General features: G+C 34.2%; 1 protein-coding gene across 1 annotated transcript; it reads left to right on the top strand.

Annotated features, from left to right (window-relative positions):
* The first annotated feature begins 3,746 nt into the window (after positions 1–3,746).
* On the top strand, positions 3,747–18,012 carry LOC132696749 (leucine-rich repeat-containing protein 15-like). The gene is made up of 8 exons (XM_060661757.1): positions 3,747–3,972; positions 4,022–4,172; positions 4,225–4,368; positions 4,421–4,746; positions 11,056–11,189; positions 11,251–11,510; positions 17,527–17,652; positions 17,702–18,012. The coding sequence occupies exons 1-8, from the start codon at positions 3,768–3,770 to the stop codon at positions 17,913–17,915; spliced, it is 1,560 nt and encodes a 519-aa protein (XP_060517740.1). The 5' UTR covers positions 3,747–3,767; the 3' UTR covers positions 17,916–18,012.
* Positions 18,013–19,961: the final 1,949 nt, after the last annotated feature.

The raw sequence follows: 19,961 nt of genomic DNA, 5'->3' as shown, positions 1-19,961 counted from the left end.
TTTAAAATTAGGATACAGATATATCAAATTCAGGAAGATTCAGAAATTCAAAACAAACCCGAATTTTAAATAAGTTTATGTGGTTATTTAGATGCATGCGCAGGTGAAGGTCTAGCCCTTTTTAACGTATGACAAAATTCGTTCAACCATTCTGAAAATATCCAGTCATCCCCTACCACTTTGTCTAAAGACAATACCAAGAGGCGCCAAACTTTTGGGTGTTCGTTGAATTTACCGGTAGACATCTTAAATATGCAATTTAATAAAAAAACAATTTAAAATACTATCGACACCCCGTACATCTAAACAGTTGAGTGTGAATGCAGTGTGACCTTCTGAAAACAAAATATCTGCGATAAAAATGTTTATAATTAGATAGCGATAGACATCGATAAAAATTGTTTATTGCGGATTATTTTTGGAGGGCAAGAACTAACTACCTTGAAGGTATTTTCGTTTCATTTTGATATGGTGAAATATTGTATGGGATAAACTCTGTATAATTATTGTTCCTCGGCTAGACAAACGTTGAAATTATTAATCAAAATCCCTAATCCTATAAATTTATGCATAACTCATGAGGAATGAGAAAATAAAAAATTTGGATCAGCTCAAAATGCGTTTCAACATTTTTTACCGTATAACTGTATGCTTTGTCAAATGACGTTTATAATTTTTGGTCAATGATGGTGGATCTAAATAATCGTTAAGAAGGCACAATTCTTCCATTTTCATAATGGTCATCTTAATATGCGTTGCTGCAGACTCGGATGACAGGCTGAGAAGAAAGTATACCTATAAAATGCGTTTTAATCTTTAAAACAAGGAAACGATTATTCATTGTTCTTTGATTAAATTTGACGAGTATGTTTGGCGAATTTCTCCATATTGCAACACACCTGCATATAATTGAAATGAGATTTTTTTATAAACGCTCTTTAGTCTTGCGCATTCACCATTCTGATTCTGAATTTAATTTTAAAAACTTGTATTTTAATTACATTCGGAACGTTTCGGTATTAAAAATGTTAATATTGTACATCATATACAGTGTGACCAAGGCAAGGAGGTACGATATTTGGCGAACTGCCGGTCCTAGAAATTCGAGATAATAAATTACTTAGTGGATCGGCCAAGGCAGTAGGCAGCAAATTATTTTTGAAAATGGCCACCAGGAGGCGTAATTGCTATATTAAACTTTGAAACTTAGTTAAAGTGATTACTAACTTACGGCTTAGAAAAATGCGAATAATTAAATATTTAATTATTGAATAAATGTATAGGGTGAGTCAATGATAGAGTAAAGTTGCTTAGTATGAATTTGAGTACATGCGAGAGACTAACGCTGCGGGTATACAGACGGTACAGATGGTGGTAGTTGGAAAATCTAATAAACCACGTGCATTGAAAAACATTGATTTACCTGTAAACTATTATGGACAAAAGAGTGCGTGGATGACAAAAGATATTTTCAAAAAGTGGTTTGATGAATGCTTCGTGCTAGAAGTTAGAAAATGGTGGAAAGATCATAATTTACCTCAAAAAGCGCTATGCTTCTTGATAACTCTCCCGGTCATCCGTCTGAAGAAGAACTGACAACTAAGGATAAATGCATCACCGCAATGTTTGTTTCTTCCACCAAACTGAACTGCACTGATTCGAGGAGCAAGGCTTCAGAGCAGGCTTGGATCACATATTTAGCCTGGTGCAGCTGAATTGGGAAAAAGGTGGCAAAAAACAGAAAAGTTCACTTTTTGTTTGTCGATCTAACGCAGGCGTACAATATAGTCCCCATCCAAAAACTATGGCAGGTACTAGAAGAATCCCCGGTCAATAATACAGCAATAACAACAATTAAATAGCTCTATGGGCAAGCCACATCTCGAATTAAGATAGGAAAGAACATATCGGAAAAATTTCAAGTCTCAAAAGGCCTTCGATAAGGATGCTGCCTCTCCCCGACACTGTTCAAGATTTATTTGAATGAATCCTTAAGAAAATTGGTAGCATTCCGGTGTGCCACTTTCCATTTTTTTGTACTACCACTATCATCAAATCATTAAACATTAAACATTAAAGAGATTGTCTAGTTGGTATACTTCTATTAGGGTACTTCGCCTGAAGTTTTACTCCCAACAAGTATTTTTTTCTCTTCACCCAGTATATGAATCGTATCAATTTATTCAGCTTTAGGAATATCCATACATAATTTTTTATTTCATTTGCCACAATAATTTTTCTGAATTTATTTACTCAGTTGTCAAGTAAAAATGTACAATGTCATTGTGTCATGGGCAACTAATGTTATAGCAATGGTTTTTTCAGAAAAAAAGTTAAAACAAATCGCAAAGCGTTAAAAATAGGTATATGACATAGTTAATAAGAGTTGTAGGTTTTTGCCAGTTCTTTCAGAAATAATGGTGAATTTACAATTTAAGATGATCTAAAAATGGTACCCGCAGTCTAATAACGGTTTCTTTTATTTTTTATTTATTTTATTCATATTATTCATCTACAGTACTGACATAAATTAAATTTGAGTTCTAAAATCATTTAAACTCTTTGCGCTATGTCATCAACTCCATGTTTGTAAACAGTTCTTAGATGACGTACTTTCAACCTGACTCGCTGGACGTTTCATAAATCTCAAGGTAGATGGCGCTAGAGTCATGTAAATTCAAAATCAAAAATTGTTAAATTTTAAACACAAAAGTTACTTTACCGGAATTCACTGTTAACCTAAAACGTGAAACAAAAAACTGACATTTTTTTTAGTTTTATATTTAACTGTACTAAAATAATTAAGGCAAACAATGAAATATACAGAGTGTAAAAAAATCTAAGTATTTTCACCAAACTTGAATTTTATTTCTCATACAAACAAGTGTATTATCATAGACAAATGAAAACATTTTAGTAAAGAGTATGACAACCTAGATTTTTAACAGCTCTACATCTACTTATCTGGCGTCTAATGAGGTCATCATGGTCTTCTTGGGGAATTAAACGCCACTGTTGCTCTGAAATTTTTAGGAACTCCGAAACAGTTTCAATTAAGCTCTGAAGAAGCCAACAGGATGATTGTCAAAACGTCAGCAAGTTCGATTGATCAACAAACAATGGAGGATGAATCCAGAAGATTTGCAATTTGTTATTTAGAAACTCATTTCTTGTTTTAAATATTACATTTTGTGGTGATAAAATTCTCTCTCTTTTATTCAAAAACGTTCTTAATGTGCATTAGAATGAAATCACTGTTTGTTTGTCGATTTCTTGGATGGTTTCTAAGCCAACTAAGGTGTTCTCCAAATTCTTCTTCTTTTCGAATCTGAGCTTAAGAGGAAACGCTCCATATTTTCGTCTTCCTACTCGAAGTGTTACCGAATCCCTTTTAAGCGCCTACCATTAACGTTGATGTCGATAATTTTTGGAGATATAATAATACCGGATTGCATTTATTGGCAAGTTGCCAGTTTTGAGGACGAACGCTTGCTTCTCCTTCTTCGTTATCAACCGAGGCAGTTAAGCTACTTCGAGTGTTAAACTACGCCCATCGGCGTGGGGTTGGGTAGTACAATTTCTTGGTCACGCAACAGGATTCGCTTCGCAGGAATCATCTAATTTATCGCCCTGCTCCTTTATACGATAATTTAGCGGGCTGATTTCACGGTCGAAAATTGACATCGCATTATTTAATAAAGCCTTACGTACGAATCAAATTTACACACACACTCGGCGTACGTGCGTAGGTTTTTTTACCAGCCACTATGAGTTCTTGTTACTTCGTAATCTGCTTGATGCTGATTTCGGCGATCAAGGGAGATTCCCCCGCGTGCGACATAAACGCGTGTCAAGCCCTCGAGGAGAGTTTGATACGCTTGAGGGAATTTTGGGACAAAGTGGAGGGAAAAAATAATACCAGCGATCAGTTGAGGAGTCTGGAAAGAAGACTACGATCTCTCGAGCAACCCGGTAAACTTGACAGGATCCAAGCGTTCGCCATTACAAAACTCTTTTCCAGTGTGGCAAGTAGTCAAGAGCGAAGGGAACTGGATGAACTGCGCTAAAGGACCTTGCAATTGCTCCCCGGAAACCAAGACCTTGAACTGCTGGCAACAGGGGCTGACGCAGTTACCAACCGCTCAAGTCGTGCCGTATGACGTCAGATCGATGTAAGAAACTGCGCGGAGCGGAAAGCTTCCAGCTGTTTCTTCTTTGTTCCAGCGACCTCGGAATAAACCACTTAACTACATTGAACAAAAACACCTTCAAGGATCTGAGTTACCTGACTGAACTCGATTTGTTCGACAACAAAGTGGACTACCTTCCTCCTAATGTCTTCGATCAGCTTAGTAGCCTGATTTACCTGTAGGTAGCACGCTTTTGAAGTAAACGTCCAGGACATTGTTAATTTTTGAAGGCGCCTGCATAAGAACGCAATCGAAGTACTACCTCCGGAGTTATTGGCCAAGTTGCAGAATTTGAGAACCTTCGACGGGTCTACCAATTCAATCAAAGAACTGGCGCCCAACGCGTTCAGACAAAACAGAAATCTGATACTCGTGCACCTTTCGAGGAACCAAATCAGGCATCTTCACGAGACTGCATTCGACGGTCTGGAACACCTCGAGGATTTGGACCTCAGCAACAATCGTTTGGAAACTCTACCGAAGTTTATATTTAGCGACCTAAGGGCGCTGAAGCGGCTTCATATTGCTGAGAATAGTATTGCTTTGCTGCCAACTGGTAACTTCAGAAATTTAATTCAAAGGCTTTAATTCATCGAATGATCAAAAACCATCCAAACCAAACCTTTAACATTACGGTTCTTAAGAAATTGTGATATATGACTATTAATGTTTTGAATGTGGGGAGGCGCCAGAGTGGTAAGTGTGTGGATGCTGTCGGACTCGTTTTTTTGAGACCTTGTGACTCAGGTCTATATTTTTCACCAATTAGTCTTCCGAAACATTGTTTACGACCCTACTTTAGCTCCGCCTCCCCCAAACGTCAGCAAGTTCGGTTCTTGATGAATGATGCAGGAGCAATCCAGAAAATTTGTAAATAATATTACAAGCCTTGTGGAAGTTTTTTCCAAAATGTACTCCAATCTGTATTCCAACAATGTCAGTACTTTTTTGTACCGACCGACCGAATGATCCGGGCAGTCGTGGCCAATAGCCAATAGCCAACTGCTATTACTATCGTCTAATAGGTATTCTTTTTCTAATTTGGGAGATCCGGTTGAAGCTACTATCTATTTCAGAAAGGTGTCGGGTAATACACGCTCATTTATTAGGTATACAAAGGGACTACAAAGTGACCCAATTCATACTTATGAAACAATTATTAATCGGCATTGATTTGATTGCACAATTTTTTCTTTTTATAGAGTGCAAACTTGGCCCAACAAAGGTACAAATTCAATATTTTCAGTGGTTATCCATTCGATAATTTCTGATTTCCACAAAATGAAGTTGCTTCTTAAAATAATGTGTGGTGCCATATAACCTTTATGAATCCAGCTATTATCAAGATAAAAAATTCTTGTTTATTCTTCGGTACTGCTTTTTTATTTTTATTTTAAACACTTCGTATTTCGTTATACAGTACGTAAGCAATTTAGATGTTTTTAATAAATAAAAATTGTATTTTATTTCTCTTATCGTTTTTATCTTATTTGCTAAGATCAAGTTTCCGTGTCTGTTTCGGCGATAAGAAAGATGTGCTGTTTTTTTCCAAATCGCTTTTTGCATTTCTTTTAAACGCATTTTTTTGTTCTTGCTCTATTTGAACTAAATATTCGTCATTGTGTTTGAGGTGGAGATTTATCGTAGAGATAGATATGAGAATCTGTATCTTAGTCGCTAGTGTATTACCCTTGATGGCTGCTTGGGTTTTCAAAAACACCTCCTTGTAATCTCTCTTATGGCACGACTGAAAGGTTAGTCAAACCTTCTTTTAAAAATCCTTCGTCGCTTCCAAAATCTCTCTATTTTGCCCGTTTTGTCTTAGAGCCCTTAGTTCCCGAGATATCACACAACTTTATATTTCTTTAAATGGGATACCCACAATTTTTCTAAAAAATCTAGAAGACCCTTATTTCCGATGCAGTTTTCGGCAGACACTTTATTTAGCAAATTAGTAATGTCTCGTGCATTGTGAGTAGGTGCACCATGATGTTGAAAGTATAGCTCATTATTTTGCTGAAGTGGCAAATTGTCGATAAACGGAATTACCGCCTCTTCTAGAATTTGTTGGTATCTTTAGGCATTTAAATTTCCATCAAAATTTGTCCTCTATAGATGCTTATCCATACCTCAAAACTGAACCTTCCCTGATTCGCTTTTGCTGTTTCCAGTAATAGCAGTTATAGCTTGTGAATAGTCCATCATCAGAAATCGTTGCCCCATCCATTCAAATAACTTTCCTGGCAAAATCGGGGTCTTCTTGGCATTTATTTAGGTACCACCTGTAAAGTGCACGTCTTGGAGCAAAATCTTATTGCCGTAACCCCCGTCGGGGTCGATAGGGCCTAAACTTGTGTTTTTTAAGCGCCCGCACGGCATTGTTGCGTGGAATTCCAATGTTTCTCTTCATAGCCCTGGTGGAAGTATTCCGGTTAATTTCTATTTCTCTCAGAAGCATTAGTTCTTCCAACTCTCTATCCTAGGCCGCGGTGTTGTAGATGAGGTTTTAAATTCAAAAATATTTTTGAGCTAGGTTGCCTTCTTTCCAGATATCTCTGGAAATATAGATTTAACGCCGTCCGTCGATTTTCGTTACTTTCAATTTATCATGTCGTACTTTTCAAAGTTTTCAAAGCACAGCCTACTATGGTAATTATTAAAAATTGCAGATATCTTTTTAACTACTTAATAAAAATAGCTGTATAGTACAGCGTTTCACAGGAAATTTTATTAGAAGATTAAAAAAAAGGGTTATTCCATTTAAAAAAATGTTACTGTGTGCTATATCTTATGAACTAAAGACTTTAAATCGGTGAAACAGGTAGATTTGTCCTTAAAAAATCTTCAAAAAATGTTGTTAATAAAAATCTCTATCTTTACAAATAAAAAAGTTATAGGGGGTTTTTAAAAACGCACATTTTTAAGAATCACCCTGTAGCTCAGAAACGCTTTAACATATCATGATGCGGCTTTTAGTTTTCGATTTCTCTGGAAAATCGAGACCTTAACATGCATATTAGTTTTGGGCAAACTAGGCTGCATATTCTTAAAGCCATAGAGGCCCCTCGAATCTGGACCGCACTGTACAGTTGCTTTCTCATGCGATTTTTCAAAAAACATCCAATTTTTAAGACGACTTTATCTAGATTCTGTTTAAGTCGCAATGTAATTTATTGATTAAAATATGTTTTAGCGGAACAAAAAACGAAACATCCAATGGTTGGATTTTATGGGTGCAATGGGCTGGCAGACAGAAGAGAATTATTCCGCTTTCTTGGGCAACATTTAGTGTATCAATTTCTTTGTGACTAATCTGTCCTTCTAATATAAGCAGAACTTTGTCGTATTTGGAGGTTTTCATATTCTTTAGAATGAATATGAGAAACGGAGGTACGTGCAACAAACAGCAGTTACGTTGGGTCCTTTATCAGCACTTTTGATCGGTCCAACTTGATTAGGTCCATCTGTTGCAAATATCGTCTGAGGCCCTTGAATGGCGATAAGCCCGACTAATCAACGTTCTCTATAACTTAAGTATTTTAAAAAACTGTTCAACCTGATGCTTGTTAATGGCCTGTGCTCTAGCAGCAGTTGGTTCCGATGTTCTTAAGATGATATCTTTATTTCTTTGTCGAAATCCAGATAACCACTCTTGACCTGCTCTTGTTTTTTCCTTAATGAAGCGGTTGCTCAAAACCATTTTTTTTTCTGCTAATCGATAAGCTAGCTAGTTATATGTCATAAACGTTTATCAATTTCACCGGATGTTCTAAATTTTTGACAGCAGTGCTTAAGGTCAACGGTGTTTTTAAATTTATTTCGCGATTTTAAATGCTTTGTCGTTTTACTCGTATATGTCAATTTGTACCTACTTCCACTACTTACAGTAAGATATAAAATTTGCTTCTTCTTATCACTATCACATAGGAAGATTTCACTTTTTAACTCCATATTTTTCACTTGCCGAGTTATTCAGAGCTTGTTTTTCTTTAGTTAGGATTTCCTGAAGAACGATACCACTCACTGCCTTTTAACACGTTCTTATTATTAAATACATTTTCACGTTTCCACTTTTTCGTAAATAGAGCGGTTTTCTTCGACCTAATATTCGTTTTAGTTTTTATCACATCGACCACCTGTCTCCGAAGGATATCCGTCTCCCTTTCTACTAGGTCACTTACTACGACTCTATTTTAAAGACAGCTGTTTTGTTATTTTCCTACCTTTCCCTGATTAAACGTGCAGCTGTCTTGGATCTTCTTTAGTAAAATTTTAATGGAGTCTAGGGAATTCTTGTATGGATTACTCGAAATTAGATATTCTATTAATTAATTCACTGTTGCACTATGGTCTGAAAGACCATAATTTTTGCAGAAGTATTTTATTGCAAGAAAACTTATTAGAAAACCTTTTACTTGTTTAAAACTAATAATTCCAAAGTAAAATATCAACTATTATTTTTATTTTATTTTTTTCGAAGGAAGATAATGAATTATTATTATGTTTCATAATAGTGTATTATAAAAATTGGAACAATAAATTTTAACCAATACTAACCACAAAATTTGTATTAAAATTGTTCAATAATTACTTACAATTTAGTTAATTTATTAATCTTACTAATTTTTATTTAATTGATCATAAAAATAAAATCTATTTAATTTAAGAACGAATGATGAAAACAATATAGAAGTTTTTAGTGACCCAATTACAGCACACACGATTTTTTGTTTCAATTTTCTTTTTCTAGAACGAAGGCTAGCACTGGAAGTAAAATAATCTGAGGCATCTATAATATAATAATGTCCCTGTATTAAAGCAGTGCGTTTCAAAATTTTCATTATGAAGAGGTAGTTAGAATTATGAAATTTGTTAGAAATTTCGTTATGAGTTCAAGTGAAACACCCTTGATTTCTGTGTTACTTAGCTTCTCCCAAAAGTGATTTTGTACAATTTTTGTCCTTTCATTCAAGTTTGTTAGTTTGTCCTCTACTTTTCTCCATACCTTCATTTCAATTCTGTAGTTGATGTGGGGCGCACATTCTAAAAATCTTACCCTACAGTGTAATGAACTAATTTTTAACCTTCATGGGGGATACTTAAAAATTTTTCCGTCGACTACTGTTAAGCACAATGTGTGCGAGTAATTTCTAGAGTATGGTTTCACATATTGCATTCCAGTGGACTTAAAACCTTAATCTGTTCGTCCAAATGTGCCATTTCTTTTAAAATGTGACTTTTTGTTTCTTTTCTGTTCTGTTTTTTAAACGGCCTAGAAAATGCTTTACCGAAAGGGCGCCACTTATGGAACATAAGAACCGAAGTGGTATTATTTTGGTGGCAAATATACTGTAGTTATCACAGAATGATTTGCAAAATTCTTGTTTATAATTAGAATGGTCAGAACAGCCGTCAAATCCATAACTACAAATCATAGTAGCTCTCATGTTATTGGCATTTAAAAATTTATAAGAACATTTTCTTGTAGTACAATTATTCTCGAGACAGCGTGATCCAGCAAATCTGGCAGTGGAATCGATTCTTCTTCAAACTTTGAATCATATTCCTGTGGAGAATAAGGCACTCCTGGATTCCTCGTACGTCGGTTTTTGTTGACTCGAACTAGCTAACGTTTCGCCAATCATCCTGTTGGCTTCTTCAGAGCTTGACTGAAACTGTATCGCATTTCACTCTGTACCTGGTTTTATATTGTTTGAGGGGGCGGACCTAAATGAGGGGCATAAACACCGTCTCGGGTGACTGATTCCCATATTGGTGACAGATAGAGACCTGAGCCGCGGTTAATATTGTTAGGTTGCTTATAGATTTCTATAGACTCTCGGATTTTTCGTTAGTAGAAGAATTGATTACATGCAAGAATTTTAGTTTTATCGAATAAAATTTTATGTCCGGTTTCGTGATTGTCTTCGGCAACTACTGATGAGTTTATTTGTCTTAGTCTTAAGGTTCTTTCATGTTTTTTGAGCTTAGTTGAGATTTTTCGTCCGGTCTCTCCAATATAAACTTCTGGAATCTCAAATGGAATTTTGTCTTTGAGATGTTGAGAGATGTTTGGACAAGTGGTAAATCTGGTTTTGCCGTTATATTTCTTTAGAACTGTTGATATGTGATTGATTGCTTTCGGGTTCATTGCCATTGGAAGGTTGTGGTGAAGTGTATTTTGTGATCGAAAGCTTAATACCTTTAATGTGGAAATTATTAGAGAGAATAGCAGAGGTAAGGCGTTTTAATTCTGATTCTTTAATTTTTTGTTTCGAAAGCAAAGTTTTAAATTTGCCGGTCTGCTAGGGCACACTGCAGCTTCCTTCATTACCACAGACAGATGTTTTTGGCCGCTATATGGAATATGGAGCAGCAATGTTGGCAGCTTCAACCATTAAATTTGAGTTATGGCATTTTAAAAAGCTCAAAAAGTTAGGTTTACTATTTTGCGTAGGTTTTTTTGCCCAACATACAACAAATACAAAAAATACAAAAACTTGCCAAATATCCAACTATATGCAACAATTTTGGGTACCGCTGTAAACTAGACCCTTTAAGCAATATAATACAAGCAAAAACTGTGTTCACAGAATTTTGGTGTTCTATGAAACATCAATTAACAATAAAAGTAATAGTAGACTTGCTTTCGTGTTTCTTCTATTGTTGTAACGTCAACTTCAGAGTTTACCTCATTTTTGTTGTTAAGTAGGTATTTCTTTCGATAGTTTTGAAAATAACGAACCGAATAAATTTTAGCAAGTATACCGTTTTTGTTCGAAATATTAACTACAATTCAAGAGATTAGTAGTCTATTTGCATATCAGCCGCTTTTAATTCATTGTAAGTAGATGGCCGTTTTCAGGTATATTCGACAATTTAATCAACTTGGAACTGTTAAATTTGAGAAAAAATCGTATAATGCATTTGTCGGACAACTTGTTCGCAAAGATGGAGAATTTGCAGATACTGCAGCTGACGAATAACCAGATAGCCGAGGTGAATCACTAACAACGTTTTTTCACTAATTATGTAATCGTTGTTCGAGCGCGATTTTTAGATAAACCTCAACGATTTTTCCAAACTGACGAATCTGGTCGAACTCCATTTGGGACAAAATCTATTGTCTGACTTACCCGAGAATATTTTCCTGCGCAACAAGAACCTGGAAAAGCTCTATCTGTTTTCCAACAACTTGGAAGAGCTGAGAGAGAGGAATTTCAACGGGCTGGTCGCGCTAACTAATTTGCTGGTCAACAATAATCTATTGAAAGAGGTTCATTCCAGGGTCTTTGTTTACACGCCCAGCTTGCAGAAATTGTAAACACATCGAAATTAATATGGGGTGGCCCAAAGAGAACTTTGTCGAACTGTTATGCAAAAATTATAACTATTGATTGAAAGTGTTTCTAATATGGCACCAGTTCTGGTTATAAATGGAGACATTTTGCTTATTTTAAATTTTTACAAAGTTGTGACACATTTGGTTGTAGATTGGGCAATGTTTCTTATGTCATCTGTTAAAACTGCAAAAAAATTCACGGAATGGTAAAGAATGCATCTCGAGCTAATGTAAAATAAAATAGTGTCAATGTATTACAAACTCACCTAAAATATTAAAAAAATATATTTCAGGTAATATATAAAACGTAAATATCAATTCGACAGCAAACAATAAACATTTACAAAAATTAACGTCTAATTAAATAATGTCTATACATTATTATTTTAGTTTTTAACTTTTATTATATCCTGAGATTATCGGACAAGAGTCGAACAAATCTAAAACTTCGAAAGACAGTTTAGCAATATCCCTTTTGCAAAATACTATATAGCTGGCTGATTTTTTCTGGCATTAATGAAACTGTAGAATATGCATAATTTTGGTTAGCTTGCTAAGCCTCCTCACTTAGTTGACCTATGAATCAAACTGGTCCAAGGTAGTAGTCATTAAATTGAAAATGAAAATAATTGTAATAATATTAATAATACATATTCTTAAGTGCCGTCTTCGTTCCGAAGGTTGACGATCATCAAAGCTATGCTATGCTTATTATATAACAGTTTTTTCTTGTTAATAGTCATTACAATTCTTTTTTTTTTCATTTGTCTTAGCACCTTAGTATTGGTTATTCTCTGCACCCATGAAATTCGTAATATTCTGCGATATACCCAGAGCTCCAAAGCTTCTATTTTCTAGACGTTGTTTACCGTCCAAGATTCCATGCCTTATCACAGAACTGATAAAAAATAACATCTCATGTATTTTCGGTTCGAAGTTAAAATGTCTACTGCAGAATACTTGTGTCATCTTCAAAAAAACAAACTCCTGGATTTTTCGTTCCGGGTTTTTATTTCTCGAGAGCTGTCAGCATTTTTATTAAAGAGAGTACCTAAGTAATTCTAATTTCTAACTCTTTTAATAGGTTCGCCTAGTATAAATACATGCCGATGTTCCTTGTGTGCTTTTGTTATGAGCATAAATTTGGTTTTATTTTTGTTTAACTTCACCGACCGTATTAATAAGCGCCTGTAGGTCTTGTATAAGGTGCGTACTTTATATTATTGAGTCGATTTATATTCTTGATTGTCCAATTTTTTATTCATAACATCTTGTGAATACATATTGAAACTGATGGGTGAAAGACGCAACCCTGCCGGATTCCTCTATTTATTTTATATGCTCAATTGTTTTTTCTTGTATCTGTATCTGTATCTTCTCTAGAATCTAGAAAAACTAAGTACAAAAATGCATGTCCTGGTTCACGTCCAGGAATTTCTGGGATATAACATTTAACGCAAAGAGTGCCCAGACCGTTTCTGAATCCAAATTGCGTTTCATCGTTATTTTGTTCTAGTTTTTAAGAATGCCTTTAATATATGTCGTATCAAGCTCAAAGTGCAATAGTCCGGGTATTGTTTAGCATTTCTTTTTTTTGGTAGCGTTATAAAGGTTGATGTCAGTCATTCTTGTGGTATTATCCCTGACTTGTAGATGTCATTAAACAAATCCACCAAGACGTCGGCTGATAGCTTATCTGGGCATGATGCTTTCTATTCAGTGCATGTGTGCTTTGTTATTTCAGGACCTTGATCTCCTTCCATATGATCAATTTCAACTTTTTGTATATGATCTTCGAAGAGAGTCTCCACATAATTTTGTCCTTCGTATCGCATAACGTAAATGAGTTGATTGCGTTTTTGTAATCCCTATAATTTTTTTATTTTTTTGTGTGTATTAAATAAAATTAGCCGTCGGAATAATTGGAACCTGCGCATTTTATATAATGTAATTTTGTCCTTCGTATCGCATAACGTAAATGAGTTGATTGCGTTTTTGTAATCCCTATAATTATTTTATTTTTTTGTGTGTATTAAATAAAATTAGCCGTCGGAATAATTGGAACCTGCGCATTTTATATATTGTAGTTTTTTCTAATTATTTTCTACTTCAGGTACATGGTTAACACCTTGTTTTCAACTCTGATATTAATTCACACAGAGCTTTAATTACAACAATTACAATGGGCCGACATTTTTGGGTTAGTTTCGGGTATAATATTTTTATAGGATTCAAATAGCAGTGATAAGGTGGTTAAGGGGTATATTACCGGTTTTTTTTAATCGCATACACTTCCCTGCCAATCTACTCTGCACCACCATTCCCAAACACTTTCTTATGCCTTCATATGTTTTTTTCAATTTCATCATACCCTATGACGTTTTTAGAATACGTGCAGTCAAATCTTGCATTATTATATACATTAAATACATGATATACATTATGTTATAGTAAACTTGGACTGATGTCTTTGGAAACGGCTTTTTCAAATTTAAATACGTTAAAGAATATGTGCCATTGTCTGATAATATAGATTCTCTTGCCCTGATTCTCTTCTCTATACAGGGATCTTTATATATCTCCTATTATACCTACATCAAAGTTTAAATAGGGAAAGTTTTAGAGGAAACTTAATGCATTTCATCACCGGCTTCAGATTTACCATCGGTCGGTAAATCCAGCGGTTAAATTGATAGTTGTCAAAATGTAACATTGTTCAGACACTTTTTTAAGACATGTTTTAAATGTTTTTTGTTATCTCCAAACCCGCTTTAACTCTGATTTTTCTTATGGTCGTCGATTTTTGGAAAGAGCATTAAATTTCCAGTGCAATGATGTCTCAAAAGATTTTATCTCACTTCGTAAAGTTTGGTCTTAATTTTTTATTCATTAATTTCACATTAACATTAAGAATTTTTAATACAACATGAAAGTGAAGGACGACTCACCAAGCGAGACTGCTTGCTTTTAGAAAGCAAAAGTCAGAAATGTCTTCGTTAATTTAATTTACACTTGAACAATGTACAAGTTCGACAAAAATTGAAAAAAAAAATCGCGGCAGAAATAATTTATAAATAAATCTAATCACAATTACATAGATTTTCAAAATGGCGTCCATTTGCATCGTGACATTTTTGACAATTTATGACTATTTGTCTTGCAACCCTAGTAAGTGTATTTCCGTTAATGTTTCTCAATTTGTCTAAAACTCTTTATCTCAAGGTTTCTATAATCTCGGGAGGTTGCGAGATAACAAAAGACGATTGAGTGTTTGAACAATGTCACATTTTCACACCTATCAATTTAACCGTTTTGCATTTACTGGCGAAAAACGAAATCCGCCATTTTTGGGGTTGTCCAAAACCAATCTCTGTATTAAGAAGCGAATCCGAGACACATTACACTTTCTTTTTGGTTCGTTACTCTCCTGCATTGCATCGTCGAAATTGTCTTCAACCCACAGTGAACCACCACCAATGGTGCAGGGTAAATGGTTTTAAAATTTGTAAGGTATCCATGCTACTAAAATAAAAATACCTCCCTGTACTAATAAACGCTAATAACAGCTTCATTGATAGCACACCAAGATATTATCCGGGTATGGCTTAACCTGCAAGATTTGAATATAGGGAACAAAGTATCGTTAATAATAGATTTTGTGTGTAAAATTCAATATGTTTTTTGGAAAAAACTTACAAAATGAATTTCGGTTAGTTTTTGTTACTTGTAATAATTGCTGTATTTTAATGAACGGAGGTTTTATAACGGTACGGCTTATTGGTCGTTTCGTTTGTGAATATTTGAGTCAAATAATAACCATTAATTATTAATTAATTAAACAGCCCAAAATACGATTGAACTATAAATTAAGTTTTCAGATCGTGTCTTTTGGTGTCGTTAGTGGACTTTAAATGTTGAGTTTAATAATAGGCAAGAACACTTAGACTTTTTATAGCAGAGCAGAGATAATGTGGTTCCTACATGATGGAGCTCCTGCACATCATGCCCCTCAAGTTAGGAACTATATAAAGAAGGATGGACTATTTTCTGTGGGGATATGTTATGTATAAAACTGCCTCCACAACAAAGGAGGACTTGAAGCAGAGGATAAGAGAAGCCTTTTAAAGTGTAATTCAAGTATTTTTCTGGGACTATTAGCAGTATTAAAATTGCATTGTTAATATTACTCCTAGCGCAAAATACTGTTTAAATTGTTCGTTGAAAATTGTGCAGTTCATAATTTTATTTTTGTTCAAATCACGGATTTAATGAATTATTTTGCCATTAAATTTTGTATTAACATGCTATTATCTAAAAGAATTATACTTAATATTTTTCATTTTTACTCACAAATTATTGACTTAATATAATAACAGCTGTCGGAAACGGCGTCAAAAATTTAGGGTATTAAACACCAGGGATTTTTCACGAAAAAATGGCCTAAATCCCAAAACATTCTTTAAAGCCCATAAAAACCCCACTTTGAGTGATTGACTATAAAAGGAAGTATATATTTAATGTCCTAATATACGGGATGTACCATTTAAAAAATACATAATTTTGATTTCCCACATTTTGATGAAAATAATTTTAAATTGTTTCCTTTAGTCTTTTATATAACTTTTTTATTTAACATTTTCGTCTAAAGATAAATAAAAAAGGAGATATATTACCTGGACACATTATTTTAGTGAAGTGTACTTTGTGATGGAGTATATCTAATGCGGAAATTATTAGAAAGATGTTAGGTGTTTTAATCCTGGGTTCAGTGACTCGGGCTGCTATAGTTTTACGGCTCTGTAAAAAAGGAAGTTGATAACCTATAATTTTTGGTCCGGATGGTGATCTAACAATACATTACGGTATCGTCTGTATGCGTGGGTTTTCTGTAAATTGAGTGACCTAATATGAGGCCTAACTTAATATTAATAAAAATAAAAATCTCTAGGAATGGGAAATTATTACGAGTTTCTAATTCAATGGTAAAACGTTTGTTAGGGTGTATAGAATTGTAGGTAAATTGTATTGTAAATAATTATACAGTAAATTGTTAAGAAAATCTCGGAGGGATTCTTGTCCTTAAGGCCCAATGACAACAACGGTACCATCATCATTAACGTAGCGTTTCCGTAATTTTGGTTTTAGATGAAAGGTTGAAGGCTTGCTTCGCACATACTTCAATAAATATATTTGCGATGACTGCTGTTAATGGAGAAACAATAACTCACTCCTCATTGACCGTTGCAAGAAAAATAAGTTCCAGAAAAGCATGTTCAAATTAAGATGATCCCAGCTTTACGAAGTACAATATATCTGAAATAATGTTGAAATTAACTAGAATATCTTTTGGATCTGGATTTAAATTATGCAATGAATAGTCCGTAGAAACCAGTAATTTCCCCTTGTGTTCCGTTCATTAAAGCTTTTTCATATATTCTTAAAACGTAGTGTATATTTGAACATAATTTCCGCCTTTTTGAGCATATTCGATATATAAGCAGTTTACATTCTTGAAGTAATTGATGGTCCCTCAAAAAACAGTCGAAGACAAATGACAGTTGTTTGAATAGTAAGTTTGGTCTATTTTTTAAAGGTTTGATGGGAATTCCTGTTATCCTGGGAGTTAATTTTTCATTCTGCCAAGAGTTTTTCTTACTTCTTTTTCTGTGATTAAATATCACTCATATAATATATATCACCCGTATAAGGCTGAAGGCTGATAGTATTTCTGATGCTAAAACACTTAAGTTACACAAAAAAAACTCAAATGGTAGCCAAGTTCCGCGGAGGGATAATTAAATATGTGGTCATAAGTCAGAAAGGATGCTATTTAAAAACGTGAAAATTTTAGATTTTGTTGGTAGAAAATATTTCTAAGGTGGCAACAGTTCCTCATATGTTGGAAATGGAAGCCATTTTGATTATTTCAAATCTGTACAAAGTTCTCGGTGGCGGACGCCTTATATTCCTGCTGTATTAACATTTTTTTTTCAGGCAACTAGACAGCAACAAATTTCATTACTTGTCGCCGAAACTTTTCGATCCCTTAACCGAATTGGTTTCGGTAAAGCTAGGGAAAAATCCGTGGCATTGCGACTGCAACATCCTGTATTTGGCTATGTAAGACCGACGGCCGTTCCGTCACCTTATTAATCAGTTTTGTTTTCAGATGGGTCGATTCAAATCCGGAGAAAATTTGGGACTCTGAGCCGACGTGCAGAGGTCCGGGTGATTTTGGGGGATTGCTGCTCAAAGACATGACCTTCGACAAGTTATGCGAAGGTCAATGGGCCAGCATGTTGAACTTGTCACCCCGCATACCGATCAAGGGGGGCTTTATCGGAGAATCTAGCAGGACCGTTAATTATCCTCCGGTAGCGTAATATGCTCTACGATGCTGCATTTCATGTCCTTTTAGATTTTAATTTTAAAGCGTGGTTATTTAAATCGTTGTGCATTGGAGGCTCTGTCTACATTTAATTGCAGCTTTATTGAATAACAATTTAAATAAATAAAAAAAATCAAAAAGGTGTTTCTTTTCGCACAAGATTAAATAGTAAAAGATGTTTCCAAAACAAAAATGAACTCTTAAACCGACATGTTTCGATAAAATAAAATTATCATAATAGAGGTTAAGCTTTTTTAGTAGTAGTACCAGAACTGTCCTTCGCTTTTAATTTTTTTAACTGGTGATTGTGACTACCCACATGCCTCTGAATGACCATAATTTTCGCCGAAAGTCTCAATTTTCAATGTAATATACAAGACATTTTAAAACAAGTATGATATCAGGTGATAACTGCTGTTTCCTTTGTAAAAGGTTAAAAGCTGTGTTGCCAATTCTTTTATTTGTGTACGTATAAGTCATTTTCTCTAATTTGGAGGATTATTTGCAAAGGAATTGTTAAAGAAAATAATTTGTTTTATAATAATACTAATAATAATATGGTTTGAAGTTTCTAGTTTGTAGTAGGACCTAAGAATTTTGCATATAGTTAAATATTTGGCAAATTTTTGTATTTTTTGCAGAAAAGCACAGCTCGCCTAATCAGAAAAATCTTTATGTTTAGCAAAAAGAAACGCAAAATTCAAAATTTCAAGTTTAACCAAATTTGTATTAGTAAGTAGTAATTTGTAACGTCGCAGAAGAGAATAACAATTTTATGGAAGAACAAGGTAAATTTTTGTCTTCGAATATAGCCAAAAAAATGGAAAAACGGAACAGAAATAAAAATCATTTTGATAAAAAATACAAAGACTGGGTTTTAATGATTTTTAATTTATTATTATTTAATTTTCAATATATATGCTTTGGTTAAAACCAAGGCAGGCCTATTTGTTAGAAACTAACTTTGCAAAAACTCAGTACGGAAACCCCATAATTGAAGCTAAGGAGAGGAACTGCTATATTTACCCAAGTTATGAAAACATTTTGCAGGCAAAAAATGGAATGTCGACCAAATGGCACTCAAATTTCGGAGATAATTACATCGGTTCCGCTGGCAGATTTGTTAAACTACAGAATATTAAGAATAATTTGACTACAAGAAATTGTTCCAATAAATTTATTTGAGTTTTTTAATTGCACTAACATGACAGCTACCACGATTTTTAGTTATGGGTTTGGTGTAAGTTCTGGTTGTTCTAATTGCAACCACAAATTCGAACAATGGCCATTACAAAATGGGTTCCAAAAATAATGTCCTTTGGGATAACCCAACACCACCATCTAGATTTTGTAGGCTACTTAAACAGCAATCAATAGCAAATTTTTAAGTTTCCTTACCAAATCATTCCAAGCTTGTCCGCTATGTGGAGTAACGCCTTCAACATTCATGAAGGATAAATTTGTTATCTGCCATTGGTGTGCCCAACTTAGACTTAGTTAGACTTAGTTGTTTATAATAACGAGTGTTTCCTTCATAATGAAATTTCAAACAATTTTGATTGCTTTCTGGCTTGTCGGTTGCCTCTTGATCTTGCAAATTTGAGACGCACTGCTTTAATACAGGGAAATTATTTTTAAGTTTATAGCTTTGGTTTCCCATGTCGGATGAAAATTGTTTACTGCCTGTCGGTTACTTTGGTGAAAATGCCAATGAATCAAGAAATAAACAAGATGGTTTGGATCATGGGAGAAAAACTAGCAGATTAAATTACTTAGAAGGTGTATTTTGTCGAGAAGTAGATGCCTCAGATCTTCTTATTTCCAGTGCTAGCCTTCATTGAAGAAAAATAAATTTTAAAATAAAAAATCTTCAAGTGCTGTAATGGGGTTACTAAAATATTTAAACTTTTTTTTTAAAATTTAGCACTAAACACATGGAAAAATCTAAAAATGAACCAAATTTAAATTATGATGATCTGGAAGATATTTTAGATATTGGAGCTTTAGAGTTATAGTCTGAAAAGAACTTTTAAATCTACAT

The sequence above is a fragment of the Cylas formicarius genome, unplaced genomic scaffold (genome assembly GCF_029955315.1).
Source record: "Cylas formicarius isolate icCylForm1 unplaced genomic scaffold, icCylForm1.1 PGA_scaffold_1__22_contigs__length_36826433, whole genome shotgun sequence".
NCBI classification, from domain to species: domain Eukaryota; kingdom Metazoa; phylum Arthropoda; class Insecta; order Coleoptera; family Brentidae; genus Cylas; species Cylas formicarius.
Note: the sequence above shows the minus strand (reverse complement) of the source record. Positions and strands in the feature narration are given on the sequence as shown.

Bases quoted from the DNA above. Each gene is read 5' to 3' on its own strand.
- LOC132696749 (XM_060661757.1), top strand. From the start codon at position 3,768: ATGAGTTCTTGTTACTTCGTAATCTGCTTGATGCTGATTTCGGCGATC. The intron at 3,973-4,021 runs GTAAACTTGACA...ACTCTTTTCCAG, and splicing joins ACGATCTCTCGAGCAACCCG to TGTGGCAAGTAGTCAAGAGC. The intron at 17,653-17,701 runs GTAAGACCGACG...TTTTGTTTTCAG, and splicing joins AACATCCTGTATTTGGCTAT to ATGGGTCGATTCAAATCCGG.